Source organism: Colletotrichum lupini, chromosome 5 (assembly GCF_023278565.1).
Source record: "Colletotrichum lupini chromosome 5, complete sequence".
In the NCBI taxonomy this organism is placed as follows: Eukaryota; Fungi; Ascomycota; class Sordariomycetes; order Glomerellales; family Glomerellaceae; genus Colletotrichum; species Colletotrichum lupini.
Window position 1 is genome coordinate 4,035,500 of NC_064678.1, and position 15,591 is coordinate 4,051,090.

The 15,591-nt window shown below is 52.9% G+C and overlaps 3 protein-coding genes across 3 annotated transcripts; 1 reads left to right on the top strand and 2 right to left on the bottom strand.

Moving 5' to 3' along the window:
• Positions 1–839: 839 nt before the first annotated feature.
• On the top strand, positions 840–3,837 carry CLUP02_10598 (fucose permease; the record flags this gene model as incomplete). The annotated part of the gene is made up of 2 exons (XM_049289574.1): positions 840–1,145; positions 1,204–3,837. The coding sequence occupies 2 exons, from the start codon at positions 840–842 to the stop codon at positions 3,835–3,837; spliced, it is 2,940 nt and encodes a 979-aa protein (XP_049146719.1).
• A 191-nt stretch (positions 3,838–4,028) lies between these two features.
• CLUP02_10599 (dihydroorotate dehydrogenase) lies at positions 4,029–5,069 on the bottom strand (the record flags this gene model as incomplete). The annotated part of the gene is made up of 1 exon (XM_049289575.1): positions 4,029–5,069. The coding sequence occupies one exon, from the start codon at positions 5,067–5,069 to the stop codon at positions 4,029–4,031; it is 1,041 nt and encodes a 346-aa protein (XP_049146720.1).
• Positions 5,070–10,488: 5,419 nt separating this feature from the next.
• Positions 10,489–14,320, bottom strand: CLUP02_10600 (uncharacterized protein; the record flags this gene model as incomplete). Its single annotated transcript, XM_049289576.1, has 18 exons — positions 10,489–10,832; positions 10,927–11,015; positions 11,072–11,092; positions 11,180–11,568; positions 11,623–11,712; positions 11,804–11,950; positions 12,016–12,123; positions 12,194–12,333; positions 12,437–12,500; positions 12,603–12,889; positions 12,950–13,115; positions 13,182–13,219; positions 13,299–13,435; positions 13,495–13,665; positions 13,724–13,803; positions 13,862–13,921; positions 14,023–14,122; positions 14,250–14,320. 18 exons carry the CDS (start codon positions 14,318–14,320, stop codon positions 10,489–10,491), a joined length of 2,502 nt encoding a protein of 833 aa, XP_049146721.1.
• Between the last annotated feature and the right edge of the window lie 1,271 nt (positions 14,321–15,591).

Below are 15,591 nucleotides of genomic sequence, written 5' to 3' on the forward strand. Positions count from 1 at the left end.
CCAGCCATTACCGAACCGACACCACACCTTAGACAAGCATTAGCCTGCAGAGGAGGCGCCCAGCATCACTTACGGTTTACCTCGCCTCGACGAAAGCTGTCGTTCTTTGCTCCAACTATCCCATCCCGTATTCTCGACTTTTCTATCTCGACTCTCTTTTCCTCCCCTTCTTCTCCCCCCCGCCACACATTCAGAGCTTCTCCTGCTGGCCCTGTCTGTCTGTCTGTGTCCCTCGCTTACGGCCAGCAACCCACGTTACGTTTGCCTTGCCGGCTGTCTTCGCCTACACTGCCGCTAACCTCGCCAACGGCTTGTATGACGCTGCGCCATCCTCGCCTGCCAATTACGCGCCGCGGCTTTGTCGGACATCACACACCACTCGAACTGCCGGTTACGAAGATATTCGCGCAAGCTTGCAGCTAGAAGGATTGGACGACTGCTACCCGACGCTCAAACTCACAACTTTCCTACTCCAGCCTTTTGCGTTCCGCCCGATTCATTAGGACTTGCACTCTGCACTGACGAATTCGCCCGACCCCGAATTTTTTCTCCAAAAACGCCTCGAATCCGCCAGAACAAAGCTTTAGAACCCCTCCGCTTTTCTGATCTCACCCCGCGAACAGTTGCACCACCACCGACCCTATCCATCCGAGGTTTTTCGATATCGAGCGGAATTGCGCGCCAACACCAACTCATTCGACTGCGTCCATGTGTCAGAGCCCAAAGTCATGGCATGGTTGTCATCGGTGTCTAGTTAACCACCCTACACCCCTTGCCAAACCTCCGTGGTGGTGAATCTCCCTCGCGCTCCCCAGGTTGGTCGCCACTTCTCGCCGAGCATGTCATCTGCCGATGCCGCAGATGATAGCGTCCCGGATCGCGGTCCGGCAGTCTTTGCCGTGACAGCCGCAACATTCGTCCTAGCGAGTGTCATGGTTGCTGCCCGTCTGTTCTGCCGGCGATGGATTGTCAGAAATGTCAGCTGGGACGACAAGATTATGTTCTTTGCCTGGATGATTGCCTTTGGATTGTCCTTCACCATTTGCTTTGGTACACGAAAAGGCTTGGGTCGCTACGACGACGATATACCCTCGGGCCACTGGAATTCTCTACGAGCGTGCGAATATGTTTTTTCAATACTCTATGTGAGTACTGCCGTTCTGCTGAGACACTGGCTTAGGTGCAATACTCACACAATTGCAGAATCCCGCCCTGATGGCGACCAAGACCAGTATTCTGATCTTCTACCTCCGCCTCTCCAAAAATACGAAAAAGGTGCTTCGGTTTGCATCTTGGGTGACTCTGGGCATTGTCAACCTAGCAGGGGCTGTATTAACCCTCATCAACATCTTCCAATGTCGGCCGGTTCAGGCCGCATGGGAAATATGGCGGGACACTTCACAATGCATCCCGCTGTTGACGGAATTCATCTGTTCTGCTCCCATCAACATCGTAACCGATTTAGCTATCCTAGCCTTGCCGATCCCCGTTCTCACGGGTATGCGATTGCCACCGAGGCAAAAGATTATTCTCGTACTCACCTTCACTATCGGTATCTTCGTCACTATTGTGGACGTCGTCCGAATCTACTACCTACAACAAGCCGTCAGCTCGGTCCCCACCGGCGGCGTGTCTAGCGATCCGAGTTCTCACTTTGGCGGCACACCCGACTTTGCTTGGAACTCGTCTTTGTCATTTATGTGGTCTGCCGTAGAGGTTAACGTGGGAATGGCTTGCGCGTGTATCCCTACTCTCAAGCCATTGATTATTAAGATTCTGCCTGCCATGATCATCGATCCGGATGGAACGAGATCGAGCACGCAGACCGAAAAAGACGCCTTAGACAGCCCTAGAAATCGCACCGGCAGCGACGGCCTTGTATCACCGACAAGTCCGAATTACCGTGGCTCAGTCAACATCCAAGAGCCCCCCGTAACACATCGAGCCAGTCGAGATATGAGCGCAGCGGCGAACGCGGAGGTGAACGACATGACAGCACTTGAGTTCTTGACAACACCAGATATGACGTTGGCCGAATATGAGGCCACCGGGGCTGGCAGGGTCGGCGGCGCTGCCAACCGAGCCTCTATCGCAACGAGCAGAGAAAACACCATTTACTTTGGCTTCGTCAACATGAAACGCCCCAAGAGCATGGTCAAGTGTGACGCTCAAGAATCACTCCGATACTGCCTGGTGGTCACAATCCTATTTGTGATGTGGGGCATTTCCTACGGTCTGCTAAATACCCTCAACAACGTCATCTCCGGTGTGTCAGGCATGACCGTTGCTCAAACTCTAGGCCTCACATCCGCCTACTTTGGCGGTGGTTACTTCTTTGGTCCCTTGTTGGTGGGAGAGTGGATTCTTAGGCGAGACGAACATCATCGAAGAAACCGCAAGAACAACAAACGCGACGCGGAGAGTGTTGGTGGCTTCAAGGTTACTTTCATTGTCGGGCTTTGCTTCTACGGTGTAGGAACCATCATTTTCTGGCCATCCGCTGTTACCAAGTCCTGGGGGGGTTTCCTACTCAGCAACTTCGTGGTCGGCTTTGGCTTGTCTGTCCTCGAGACAGGAGCCAACGCATTCTTGATTCTCTGCGGGCCGCCAGAGTACGGAGAGACACGACTACTTCTCGCTCAAGGTGTACAAGGCGTGGGCTCCGTTCTGAGCGGTCTTATGGCCCAAAGAGTATTCTTCACCAAGATCACCAACCAGGGTGGCTCAGACTCTGTGACGTTGCTGAACGTACAATGGACGTACCTCGCCATCACATTGCTTTGCGTCGCCCTAGGCCTCTTCTTTTACTACATGCCGCTCCCAGAGCTGAACGATAACGAGCTGCAAGAATCGGCAGACCGGCTTCCAGTCAATCCTCAGAAGCGTAGCATCGGCGGTTTGCAATTGCGCACATGGAGTTTGATCCTGGCAGTCCTCGGTCAGTGGACCTATGTCGCTTGTCAAGAAAGCAACAATATTTTCTTTCGCGCACTTACAATAGCCATCCTCCCGAATCAGGAAGACGGCGGTGTTGCGGCTACGAATGCCGACACAAACCCAGGCGAGAACAGTGACAAGCCTCCAGGGCTCACAATAGGTGTTACAGATTATCATCTTATTGCGCACAGTGTCTTCGCCATTTCGCGATTCATTGTTGCGTACCTCACATATCTTTCGGTGCGCAATCCGCGCATGCCGAAACCGAGAACGTGGCTGGCCATCAGCGTCGGTCTCTCCACCTTGTTCGCCCTTCTCACAGTCGTCTTGCAGCCGTCGGATCCAAACCTCCTCATGGTTGTCGTCATACTCTTCTACTTCGCCGAAGGACCTGTTTGGCCCCTGATCTTCGCTATCGGCCTTCGCGGTCAAGGCAGGCGTACTAAGCGTGCTGCCGCCTTCATCACCATGGGTGGCTCTGGCGCAGCATTCTTCCCATACATTGTCTACGCCGTCATCAACAGCGGCGTGTCAGTGCAACTTTCTTTCGTCATCATCGTCGCCCTGTTTGTCCTTACGGGCTTCTACCCCATATGGCTTGCCTTTGTGCGCGACGCCAAGACGATGACAGACCCTGCACACTCCTACATATCCCCCGAGGAGCGTGTTTCCGGACAGGACGAAATCGACATCAATAGCCAAATCAGGAGGCGCAGGCGAACGCTTTCCACGATTGCAGCCAAGAGCAAGCGAGGCAGCATTTTCAGCAAGATATCTCCCTTTGGGAAGACCAATGGCGAGAGCGTTACGCCACCAGTAGTAGAGCATTCCGAAGAAAAGAATGGCTCTAGTAAAGGATCTGAGGGGAGCAACGATACCCATCAATCTCAGACAGTATGAGCGAGCGACATGTTTTGATTATTTGTGCGACAACAGGCCTACGGGCCTTTTATATTAATTGCTATATACCCAATGATAATGACGTTCAATGAATAAAAGTTATGATTAACATTCCACCCGCTCGTCCGTACGAACTTGCATATCGCCATTGTGAACGTCATGACATCGGAGGATGCTGTCCACAGCCGCACTCAATGTTTCTCAAGCCCAGCAGCTATCTTTTCAAAGACTTCTATTCCTTCCCTTCCTAATGCCGTCCCGACGGCAACAGCATACGCACCGACGCTCTTCATCCGCCTAAATCCATCAGCGTCCGACACGCCACCGACACCAATGACCTTGATGTGCAACAACTCTGGCTCTCGCGCGACCAACTCTGCAATGGTCTTCACGTTCCCCAGCGCCAGCGGATGCAAAGGCGCCCCCGCCATCCCACCGAGTCCAGACCCCGGAAGTCGCGGGTTGTGGTCGCCGCCCTCGAGCAAGAGACACGAGCCGAGCGTGTTTACGGCGGTGATGAAGCTGATCTTGCAGGGCACCTTGAGCATAGCTTTCGGGGTGACGACGGTGGCGTCCTCGCGCAGCGCGGCGATCAGCTCGGCGTAGTGCGCCAGGTGTGTGTACGGCGGCGTCTTGAGGCCGATGGGGATGAGGGGGTCCCGGGGGAGTGCCGCGAGGTAGGCGAGCAGCTGGGCGCGGTCCGAGGCTGGCGGGGCGGCGGCGGCGATGTTGGGGCAGGAGAGGTTTATTTCCATTGCGAGCGGGTGGGTTGTTTTGGAGGAGAAGGAGGCTATGAGGGCGTAGGATTGTGCTATTTCTGAGGGGGTGCCTGTGACGGAGATGATGATGAGTTTGCGGCGGTGGTGACCATGGTGGCCGTGGCCTTCTGGAAGTTGGCTGATGAAGTCGACGTAGGTTTGGAGGGGTAACGGGGAGTAGCCCAGGTTATTCAGGGACGCGACGTCCGCGGGGCCAAGCTGGGAACGGGGCGCTTCCGGGGTGGAGGAGTTTGGCGCCGCGGAGGGTTTTGCGGTGGAGGGGTCGAAGAAGGCGTATTGGTGGCTTGCGTCGTTGTGGGCGAAGCCTGCGAGGAGGGAGGTTCGTGTCGTGAGGGCGCCTGTGTGGGGACACGCGTGGAGTTGGCGGAGGTCGTCGAGGGTTGTGCACCATGGGTTTGCCGAGTTTAGGAGCGGTGGGGAGATTTTGAGTTCTGGGGGAGGGGGGGATTGCATTTTGGGTTGTGGTGATGTGCTATGGTGAGGTTGATAGGTGTCTTGGGCGAGGGTAGAGGACTGTGGTGTGAGAGGAGAGTTGGGAAGAGGTATGAATCGCTGATGTTGGTGAGACTGGAGGAGCTTTGGTGGTTTAGGTGGGAAAAGTTATAAGATGTATGGGGAGTTGGTGTGAGTTGACGTGAGTAGGTGTGAGTGAGAGAAGGACGTCGTGAGGATCAGACATCGCGCCGCGCAGAGGGAGTCGGGCGCGGGGCGGGGTCGTGATAAGATAAGATTTCCGGGCAAGTCCGAAGACGCGGCGGGGTGAGGGTGGGGCGGGGCGGCCGGGTCGTCCGACTACAGTTGCTCGGACCCCGCTCGATGTCTTGTAGAGGATTATTAAAGACGTTCGTGAGCATGTAGGACGTAATTTGTCCAAGTGCCAAGTTTGTTTGGAGAAGAGTATCTCAGAGTACTTGAAAAGAGAAGAAGGGCAGTGTTCGGCAGCCTAGGCTTGGAGAGCGATTTCTGATGAACGAGAAGGGGTTAATGGTGGGTAGGTAGATATAGGTTGCCGCTCAGAGAGCTTCGTGCTTAACAAGAGAGTCGGGAGTCATGATATAACCGACCGTGATGACCGTAGATGGGGCTGTGAGATTGACTTACATGTTAATGGGAACCTGGACGTGGTCTGGGTAGCAATGACAGTGTGGATTGCTATCCACCAGACGCGTGGTCCGTTGAATACATGGTCGTATAGTACGCTGCCTAGTTACATCAACACTCATTGCAAGTTCCAAAATAGTCTAAGGCTATGAGGACCGGGGCCGTAAGGGTGTCGTGTCCACAGTCATCGTTGTAACGTCAGTCGGCGTACAAGGCTCCGGTCTGGTCTTTCACGACGTCCGTTTGCGCTCTACACGGCAGTAGAAACTGATGTACCTCGACCGTATCAGGTGAGTCCGCCTGGCTGCTGTCTCGTTCCTCTTTTGTTTTCGAGTCAAGTTTTCTGCCTCGAGTTTCGTGCTGCTGCTACGTCTTGAAAGAAACCTGCCAAAGATCTGTTTTCCCGCAAACTCTTGAGGAAGACCGGTTTATAAGCACTGACTGAGCCGCACAACTTACATGCTGACATTAGTTTTAGAAGACATCCTCAAGGAAGTCTGTTTGGATATCTACCTGTAATGTCAATATCGTTGGGGACACACATCTTGCGAGCAACCTCGCCAAGGCGGTACGCCCGCCACCTCTTTGGTTTTACTGTCAAGATCAACAGCCACAGGGTGGCCTTCCTTTGACTGAAGCAGATTCAGTTCGCGGAACACACCAGCTGAAGTCTGAGCTGTTGTTTCAGAGAGATCTCTTCAGGAGGATCTATCAACGAGTAGAGTGCTCGAGGACTATACTCGGCGGCATGAACGTACACACACACCCCTACAAGCTCCTTAGTAGTCGGCGGAAATTCAAACTTACATAAGAGATTACGGTCATTCCAGAAATGGGCTTCTTCTGTTTGGCACGGGCATCCGTGCTGGTTCCAGTTGACTCTCGCACGAGGTAGATAAGCCTCCGAAGGCCACTTCGGAAAGGATAATGGCGCTATCTGTTAGGATTATCCAGTATCATAGCGATTATGCCTTTCGGTTCATTGGGTTCTTTGGGTAGATCTTCCGTAGCCTTTGGGTATTCCATTGTGATGGACCTCATAGCGGAGACGGATGGGGGAATAAAGCGTATGCCCTTGAATGATATGTCAAATTTCGAGCACGGGGCGACGAAGGAATACTCTTGTCAGAGACCTTGAATAATATGCGCAAGTACGCCAACCACCCTTATGATAGCGCTTTCACATCGTTGATTTCTAAAAGTTGGTTGTGAGGCATTCTCCCGCAATTTATACTGATGTTGACCAATGAGCAATCATCTTCATTGAAATTGACCATTGTGCCGACACCCCTCCAAGAAGGTCGCCGGATAGATGATAACTCTCAGATTTGCGAGCGGGCACGAGGCTACCACACTATCTAGCGGATTACCCAACGTTCATAAGTTTTGGCTATGACCTAAGAATTAGAACGAGGCCCCCTCGGACTTGGCTTTTTTTCCACAGCTCAACATGCTTTTCGGGTCGAGAAGATGGCTTTAGCTCCTCAGGGTGCCCAAATCAACAGGCGACAGAGACTACCGTGACAGACATCAAAACAGCAACTGATCCGCAAAACATATCTCAATAAGGTCAAGAGAGGCCAGTAGAGGCTGAAGCTGGGACAGCTCTGGGAAGTCACTGGCAGCACACTTGCCGTACTTCTAACACGATCGCGGACCATGTCGTGTTGCCGACATGTTGTGCGAAATGGATTCTGCTTCTCCAATACGGAAACTGGTGTCGTTGGGATTAGCATGTGTGCGTGGTACACCTCTTGTTTATGAGACAGGATCATCCAGCTTGAGCTGAGTTTGGAACAACTATGTACGACCTCGAGTCCTTGCCTCCAGCTTCAAGCCACTTGGTCACTTCAGAGACTTGAAGTCAAGAACATTAAAGCTGGGCGGACTACGCAATGGGACAAATATAGAAACCAAAGCATAATTCTGTATTTCAGAGTGAGATTGGAGACAATGCGGCCAGGAACTCGCAGCATCGTGATTCTTCTTACTGACTGTGTTAGAAACGCACTTTGCAATGTGAGAGCCAGAGGGCGCGGAGAAGGCTGTAATGGCGTTCTTCATGCCTGTAGGGTAATCTATATTAATTAGGGAGACCCCCTTCGACCTCGTCTTCTCCTCAACTTCGAAGGGCGTCGAAGAGATCGGCCGCGCACATGGACTTGCGTTACCACGGTCCCTGAATCGGCGAGATTTAGCTATAACCCAACTCTAGAGTATCGACAGGCACACGAATCTCCTGTGCACAGGCGCTTAATAGGCTCCTTACCTCTCTGTTTGCCTCTACTATGTTGTTTGCCTCTACTATGTTTTGGTAGTAATGCTACTTTCAGACAGACAGGGGGATAAGTTCTCTTCCTCAAAATCGCCGTGATCTTCATCGACGTGGCTGGTCGTTCGCCAGGTTAAGACCTCTGGAAATAACCAACTCACAATCGCTACCAACATGTGTCCGCTGACTCTCACATCTATCCTTCCCAGTTCACACAGATCGGTTGCGGTCTGAGGTTCTGGCTGACGTCCACATTACTACTCTCCACGTCTCAAATTACTGTGTGTCGAGAGATCTCGGCCGATGATCAGTATCTAGGAAACCGACGGTCTGAAAGACGTCCGTGGCATTTCGTCTCCTTCCGGACTCAACTCTCTGCCGTCTCGAGGGGACTACACGTTTAAGCAGAGCTCCGGAAGGAGACGCACGGAAGGGACATAAAGTTCGGGCACGTTGAATATCTCCTATGTTGAAGCATCATCTTTTGGTCTCGCCTCAACCTGGAAGGCTTGTTCTTTCATCGTTGTGACAGACCAGCAGGCCAAGAGCTCTACAGCGTCAGTGACTCGAATCGTCTCCTTCCCTCAAGATACTCTCCTTCTAAATTATCTATAAAGTATTCTGCAACTGTTCTGTCCCTGCTGTTCCTGCGTCCTCCTCTTGCTCTTGTTCCGCATGCGTATGGGCCTCTTATGGCTGTATCAATCCAAGTAAAATCTATGGAAGTTCCTGTGACTTGATCACCCCTCTTCGTATCGTCGAAACCTTTGATCGCGCGGGTGACCTCGCAGCGAGCTCGGCCAGCCGTAAATTTCCGGCAGCCATCTGTCAATCTTTGACAACAGACACGGCCTGGCTGGTTCCCAATCTCCTGGGTGGGATCAACGGAGCTCAATACCAACAGCCTTACGGCCGTCCGCGATACATTGGGGATTCGGGAATCATCTGCCACGGAGCGCATGACAAACTCACTCTTCACATAGCCCCGGCCGGCAGTGTTCCTTATCACGGTAACCAGATGAAGCTCTAGCATGCTCCTTCTAGCCTCCTCTTCTCAGCTAGTTCAACATTTCAAGACAAGAACTCCATCTGATCGCTGCGCAAGTCATCGACGTGATTCCCAATGAGCTAAACGGTATCTCCATCCCGGAAAGGAAATACACAGAGGTAGGTGCAATAAACCAACGCCCGCGGCACTCGAGGATTCCCATGATCCCCCGCGCCTCGGCATAGCCATCCCAGGCTTTCCCAAGAGTAGCAGACAGCCCAAAGAAACGACGGGGAAAAGCAAGCCGCCCCGTCGACAATAAAAAAACTCTCACAAACAAGCTTACTCCAAGACATGGGACCGGCTAAACCGCCAAACCCTAACTAAACAGGTCGCCGTCCATTCCCAACAAGGTTCAAACGGGATGGGACTCCCGCGACTGGAGCTTCCAGCCAGCCCCCCAAAAGCATCAAGAAGCACAAGACGCCAAATGGCTCTTCAACCCCGGTAGTTGAGGGGGGGAAAAATTAACTACGAAAAATCCCGACTACAACAATCTAATTAACTCATCTCACCAAGCCGTGACAAGCCAAAAGCTTGTTCTGTCTCTAAACTACCACACACACACAGAGTTCAGAAGTCCAGACCAGGCACAGCCACCCATTGGCGGGGATACATTCCAAGATAGAGTTACGTGCGTAAAAAAATGCGCAAGAGCCGAACGTCGCCCATATCCCGGCGGCCCGGGAACAAAGAACTTTTGCTTCTTTTCGCGCGTAAAAAAAAAAAAAGCTATCATTTTTTTTTGGGTTATTATAGAGTGCAACTTTAATTTTCGCTGCTTCAGCCGGAGGTACCTATCCTACTTGATCAGCCACCCCGCGACGGCAGCGACCATGGCCAACCCATGGACAGGGGAATTGAAACTAAAGAAGAAGGATATCCTTCAGCCCGTGACCACCTCTCCAGTAGTCTATTCGGTAGTCAGCAGTGCCCGAGTTTTTCTTCGTCTCAAACAACTAAGCTCCGTTTGGAGACCTATTTGGAAACTTTTTGAGCATAGCCGTAAGGCTAGTAAAAGTCTTTGTGTAATCACAGCCTTGAACCTACCGCAGTATCGGCGGCGCCAGAGCCCGGGGTGAGATTTCCCGCCGTCGGTGAACTGGCTAAAGTAATGAGCATTCACTAAACTCTACGGACGAGAGTGAGGATGAACGAGCACACGGCCGATGAGGCTTTCCCCGACACGGGCAAGCGCCAGTCCAATGCTCTCCTGCGACAAGCGTCAATGCGGCGGTGAGAAAAGGACATCGTGCAACGATCTTGCAGATCGGACAGCGGTGGTGGATCAGCCGACAGAAGCATGGCCGCCGTGGTCCTTCACCACCGAAACCACTTTTGAAGAAAATGTGCCGGGCTGGCATCTGATCCAAACGAGGATGGTGTGATATCATCGCTTCACTTCTGCCATCCAGAGCCGATCTCAGGCCTCGAGATATCAACCGGCATCCTCATTGCTCGACTGTAACATGATAGGCTTCAACCAGTATCGGGTCTTGGACAAGAGCACCTATGACGCAATGGTTGTTCTTCGGCATTAAGGCAGAAGCTCCAGGCTGTGTTCGAGTCATGCCACAAAACGGATAGAGAACGGTCTCTCGGTTGGAAGTGGGTTGCCAGACGGTTCTCAACAAGTAGACGAATACTGCGTAAGGCCCATGACAGAAGTATCCGTGTGTCGTCACAACCAACCGCAGAAACGGCCTGTTTGTTGTGCTCGTAGAGCTTCCGCGGGACGCGACTAGGTATTGGGTTTGCTCGCCTGTCTTTCCGTACACTTCAGATCGAGCACTGTCTACAGATATGCATGGTTGTACGAGTTGATCGGGTAGGTAGTTCTGGCCGGGATTTGTCGGTGTTTGAATTCAAGAGCGTAATCTGGTACTGACGTGCAACCAGGTAGAACGGAGAGTTAGTCGCCGGTGGGGTCACTGGGGTGAAGATGCACCTGCGAAAGTTATTTCCGGAAGACCCCTGACTGTCGGTGCCAGGGAGCCAGGGAGCCTAGGACTGTTGGTAATGAAACGTGGGGACTTCTGAGTAGAGCAGCAAAATCTTCGACACATCTGTGAGTGTCTACTGAGTACTGCGTATGTAGGTATTCAGCTTCCACCCGGTTGACCTAGTTTTAAGTTGTGCCACCGGGCGGGTTGAGCATTGACCAGTGGGAACGATCCCCCACCCCGAGCGGATTTGGTGATCTTGTCTGGGGATAGGCCCGCCAACGAGAAAGTGGACAAGACTATGCAAGAATGGAGACGGTGATCTGCGTTTCGAAGGTGATTGTAGGTAAGGCCATGAACAGAAGCGCCTCCAAACGGTTGAGACTTTGCACCATGTCCTAGTAATGAGTCGTGACTGGAACTCTCGGGCGTTCCAGAACCCTTGCTTCTCGACCATTTTTGCTCCTTAGGGGTCAGGCTAGCTTGCCTGCGTGATGGCATTTTCTTTGCTTGTAAGTGAGTGTACATGCTGGGCTGAATAGAATTAAGATATCGAGTCAAGTCGTATGGCGCGTAGCAACTGGTATGCTTAATGATCCACAGAGATGCGATATGTCCAAGGTTCTCTTAGTCCCAGAAAACTGGGTTGACGTGCTCTGACAGTTTCGTCAATTGTGTCCACGCAAATGTCTGAAGCTGTCCATTGGCTGGTGCCTTGACCCCAAACGTGTTCTATTAGGCTGAGGTGTCCGGGGCATCAGCCTTCTTGGTCCTCAGCTGGGTTACATCATGGACTGAAAGCCCTACAAAAGTTCAGGTATACGTGAGCAGTAACTTGGGACGAACAAGGCCATCCCGGGAGCGCTTCGGGGCGGTAGGCTTTCGTGGTCTTAGGCCTCGTGGGTATCAGTCTGTGAGGGGCCGGTGTAGTAGGATCGCTCGATGTATCTGATGTCCGGTCTCTTCTTGTCTGGGGTGAGAGTTCATTACGTCTTTTGCGAGCTGTAGCCTTCGTAGTCTTAGAAAGAGTGATACCGTCCAAAGAAAGTCTGTTTGACCGAGCCGTGTATGTAAATGTTTGCTGGCGGAGCACTGTGCAGCAATCGGGCCCGTCTCATCTAAACAATGGCGTGTTTCTCGCATCTGGAGCGGCCAGTGTGGCGTCGAGAGCGTCCGTGGCCACCTGGCAAGGGAAGCTACATGATTATCGAACTGCACCCTTCATTGAGGTATTGGTCTGACTGATCAGTCTCAATATCAGGCGGGATGCCAGGCGTAGTTTTACGACCTGCGTCTTGCAGTCTTGCAGAGGGCTAGCACACGCGCTCGCAGCCCACAATTCGGCAAAGTTGTCTCAGATGTGTGAGGACACGGAGAAAGACCGAGTTCGTCGTATGGCTATCCGTTATTGTACAATATAAAGCGCGTCGCTCGGGAGGGCAGAGACAGCTGGCACATGGACGGGTACCGGCTGCAGAGGGTGCAAGACAAGTGGTTGTTCTAGCGATTCTCGAAGGCAGCTGTGCATCGTTGTGACATGAATAGCGGTCGAGCTAAGGCAAGCTGGTCTCAGAGTCCATGCGACCGTGCGGTATTGCGCCCGGCTGGCCGCTTGGTCTCACATTCATCAGACGATGCTGGGATTCCCGGCGGAAGGTTGAGACTGTAGGTACGACACGGGCGAGTCGCAAGTGAGCGAAGCATACTTGTTGCGCCGTGTTCGTGTGCGTGTATCGGTATTTGTAGCCAATGGAGGGAGAGTACTTGAAGATTGGGGCGGATTGTCTCGACTCCAGGCCGACCGAGAGGCAGATGATGTTTGACGCGAATATCCGTACTTTTGTCTTGTACGGATTGGTGATGGTTGTGTGCAAGTCCAGGCAGGTTGACTTGTGTAAGAGGAGAGAGCCTCACCCTTGATGACAGAGTACTTACCCTGCGGATAGACGTAAGGTAAGGTATTGTGCACAGTGTGTCGAGATGATGAGTCGTGAAGGTACCTTGATCCACACGGTCTTCCTTTCGCTGATTTGCTGCATCGTCTCCGTTCCGTCTGTTTTGGGTCTTCCACGGTACGTACCTGTCTGGACTGAGGTGGAGCGACAAGTAGAGTGGGTCTCTGGGAGCATGGGTACCTGCGCACGGTGCAGGCGCTAGAAAGATGACAGATAAACCAGTCAAGAAGCTCCAATGCGACCCACCTGATTAAAGTGGATCCCTGTCGCTCTCCCTTGAATGGCTGGCAAGACCGCAAAGCGCAGTATGGGCAGGCGCGATGAGTGCCTCTTAAACACGACGACCGTTTGAAGCTACCTTACCTTCGCACTTTGGTGAAGCCATTGACAGTCCGGCCAGATTCTTCGCATCACCTGCTGTGCTACTCCTGCTGTGCCCACCTATCATAGGCGAGCTACGTGGGAGCACCAAGTCATGAATGAAGCGTAAGTGTCCATGACTGATTCGGGTGGTCCATAGTAGCTACGTTACACCTAATGACTGTACGGAGTAGTGTACTGAAGTGATCCGTACAAGCTCACGACGCTGTGTTCGTAGATATCCCGGTATCCCGTGCGCTGCGAGACAGGAGGGACGTTGGCCCGCGCAATGGTTCGAGTCCCCACATACCCGAAAATGAGGACGCGACACTGCAACTGCGACTTCACGTCAAGGTGGTTGAAGGTTGTCCTTGGATCCCGACTCCCGACCGGCGACAAGCCTTTGTGGGTGGAAAGGGGACAGGGACCTGGATAGGAGTGGAAACTTCCATTGAAAGAGAAGTGGCCAGTGCGGTCCAGTGGGCTCGCTTAGCACTGGACCAGGGATCTGGGCCACAAGGCTCCCTGTCTTGCCTTCTTGATCGGGGCTAGATCCGAGTACGTACTTGTTGCTTTCCGTTAGGGGCGGCAACCAGGATGGACAGGCCTTTCCCCTCCTCTCTTGCCTGCACATGGTACGGAGTACTGCGTAGATACCGGTATCACGATCTCACATTATACCTGCCGTCTTGTTGAAGACAAAAAGTCTAGTCTATGATATACGTACAATAGTTGCCTCTGTCTTTGCGTTGCATGAGATGGAAGCAGACACGGCGGGACGGGTTCTTCCCAAACACCGGAGGGGACGATCCTCAAAGGTCTTAGGTCTTTAGTCATCAAGGGACAGACAGGCAAATCGGCGCTCGTTCCTTCCTTGGCCCGTCATCCAATCTCCTCCAAAGGGCACCAAAGCTGCCCTCGTGCGTTTTGACTCAGCCGTCAGACCCAGATCACTGGGTGTCGTCCGTCGGTACTGCACCGTTTTCCCACGGTTTTGGGCCTTTGGCGCGCCTCCGACCCAGCATCTGCACGCTTTTCAATCCTTCCAGGCCCCCCCCCCCCCCCCTCTCATTTTCTTTTTTCAAACCGCGTCCACGTTACCGGGTGCTCTGTACGAATACTTGCTACGCGCACTCAATTATATATCCGTTCGAAACCCTCCCACTCGCAAAGTGCAAGCCATACTCCGTACCGTCACTGGAAATCTTCGCAAACGGCTGACAATCTTAAGGCTCAAATAGAAAATAGATTGACTTCCCGAGTTCCGTTTCTTCCTCTCGGCCCTACAACCATCACCAGGAATCCTCCGGTTTCAACTCCCGCATTACTCTGACCCACCCGGCCCGGATCTCACCGGTTGCTTGACTTTCCATTGCCTGTGTATGCGTACGAAGTACTCCATAGCGTACGCAGTATCCCTAGTACCCCTTCCGACCAGCAAGCAAGGACAGGCTTGGAACACACATACCACAGCACACCTCACACAACGAACCAGGCAACGGTCGCCGATCGAGTCTCTACTTGTCATCCTCGCTGACCCTCCCGGACGCTGGCTGTCCCTGCAGAAAAGAGACAGGGCCCATAGAGAGCCCCCAAACCAAGAATTAAGATCCCCATCTAGCTCCCTCGACCCCTAGAATTTCTTCGGTCGAATCCCTTCAACAGGTCTAGCTCTTGTCGGCCTTCACCAGAGCTGACGCGCTTCCCATTGCCTCGCCTCACTTTCAGGCCATTGGTATTCCTAGGTATTTCGTCGCTCCTAACACCCAGAACAACATCTTTCGGCTTGCCCATCTTGACCCTTCTCCGCCTCCGCCCCTTTCTTACCCAACTGGAGCTATCCGTACGGATAGGTACCCGAACGCACCTTCGCCTCATACTCAACATCACCTCACTCTCAACATCGAAATTTCAGTTCAGCTCAACAACCACCAAGCAAACCCTCCCGAAACGCTGTAGCTACGCTCACTCGTCCCCCCTTATCCTCTTCTCCGGCTGTCACACGGCACGAAGAGGAGCATCAGTCCCAGGGTGGTGCCGCCAGCCAACCTCTAGCTTCGCCTTTGTGCAACCATTCTCCTTGTCCCTCCACTGTCTCCAGAGAAACTTGGCCGCGCTAGCTCGCTAGTAGTGCCGGCCATACGGTACGGATACTGCTAGGCCAGATACTGGCTACCGGTACTGGTTCTGGTACAGGGACGGGTTCCATACATACCGCATCTTTTGCAACCCAAGGAAAGGACCATATGTGTATTGCGCCCGCCCACGCGCCGTACGCCTCGTCCTGCAACTCTCT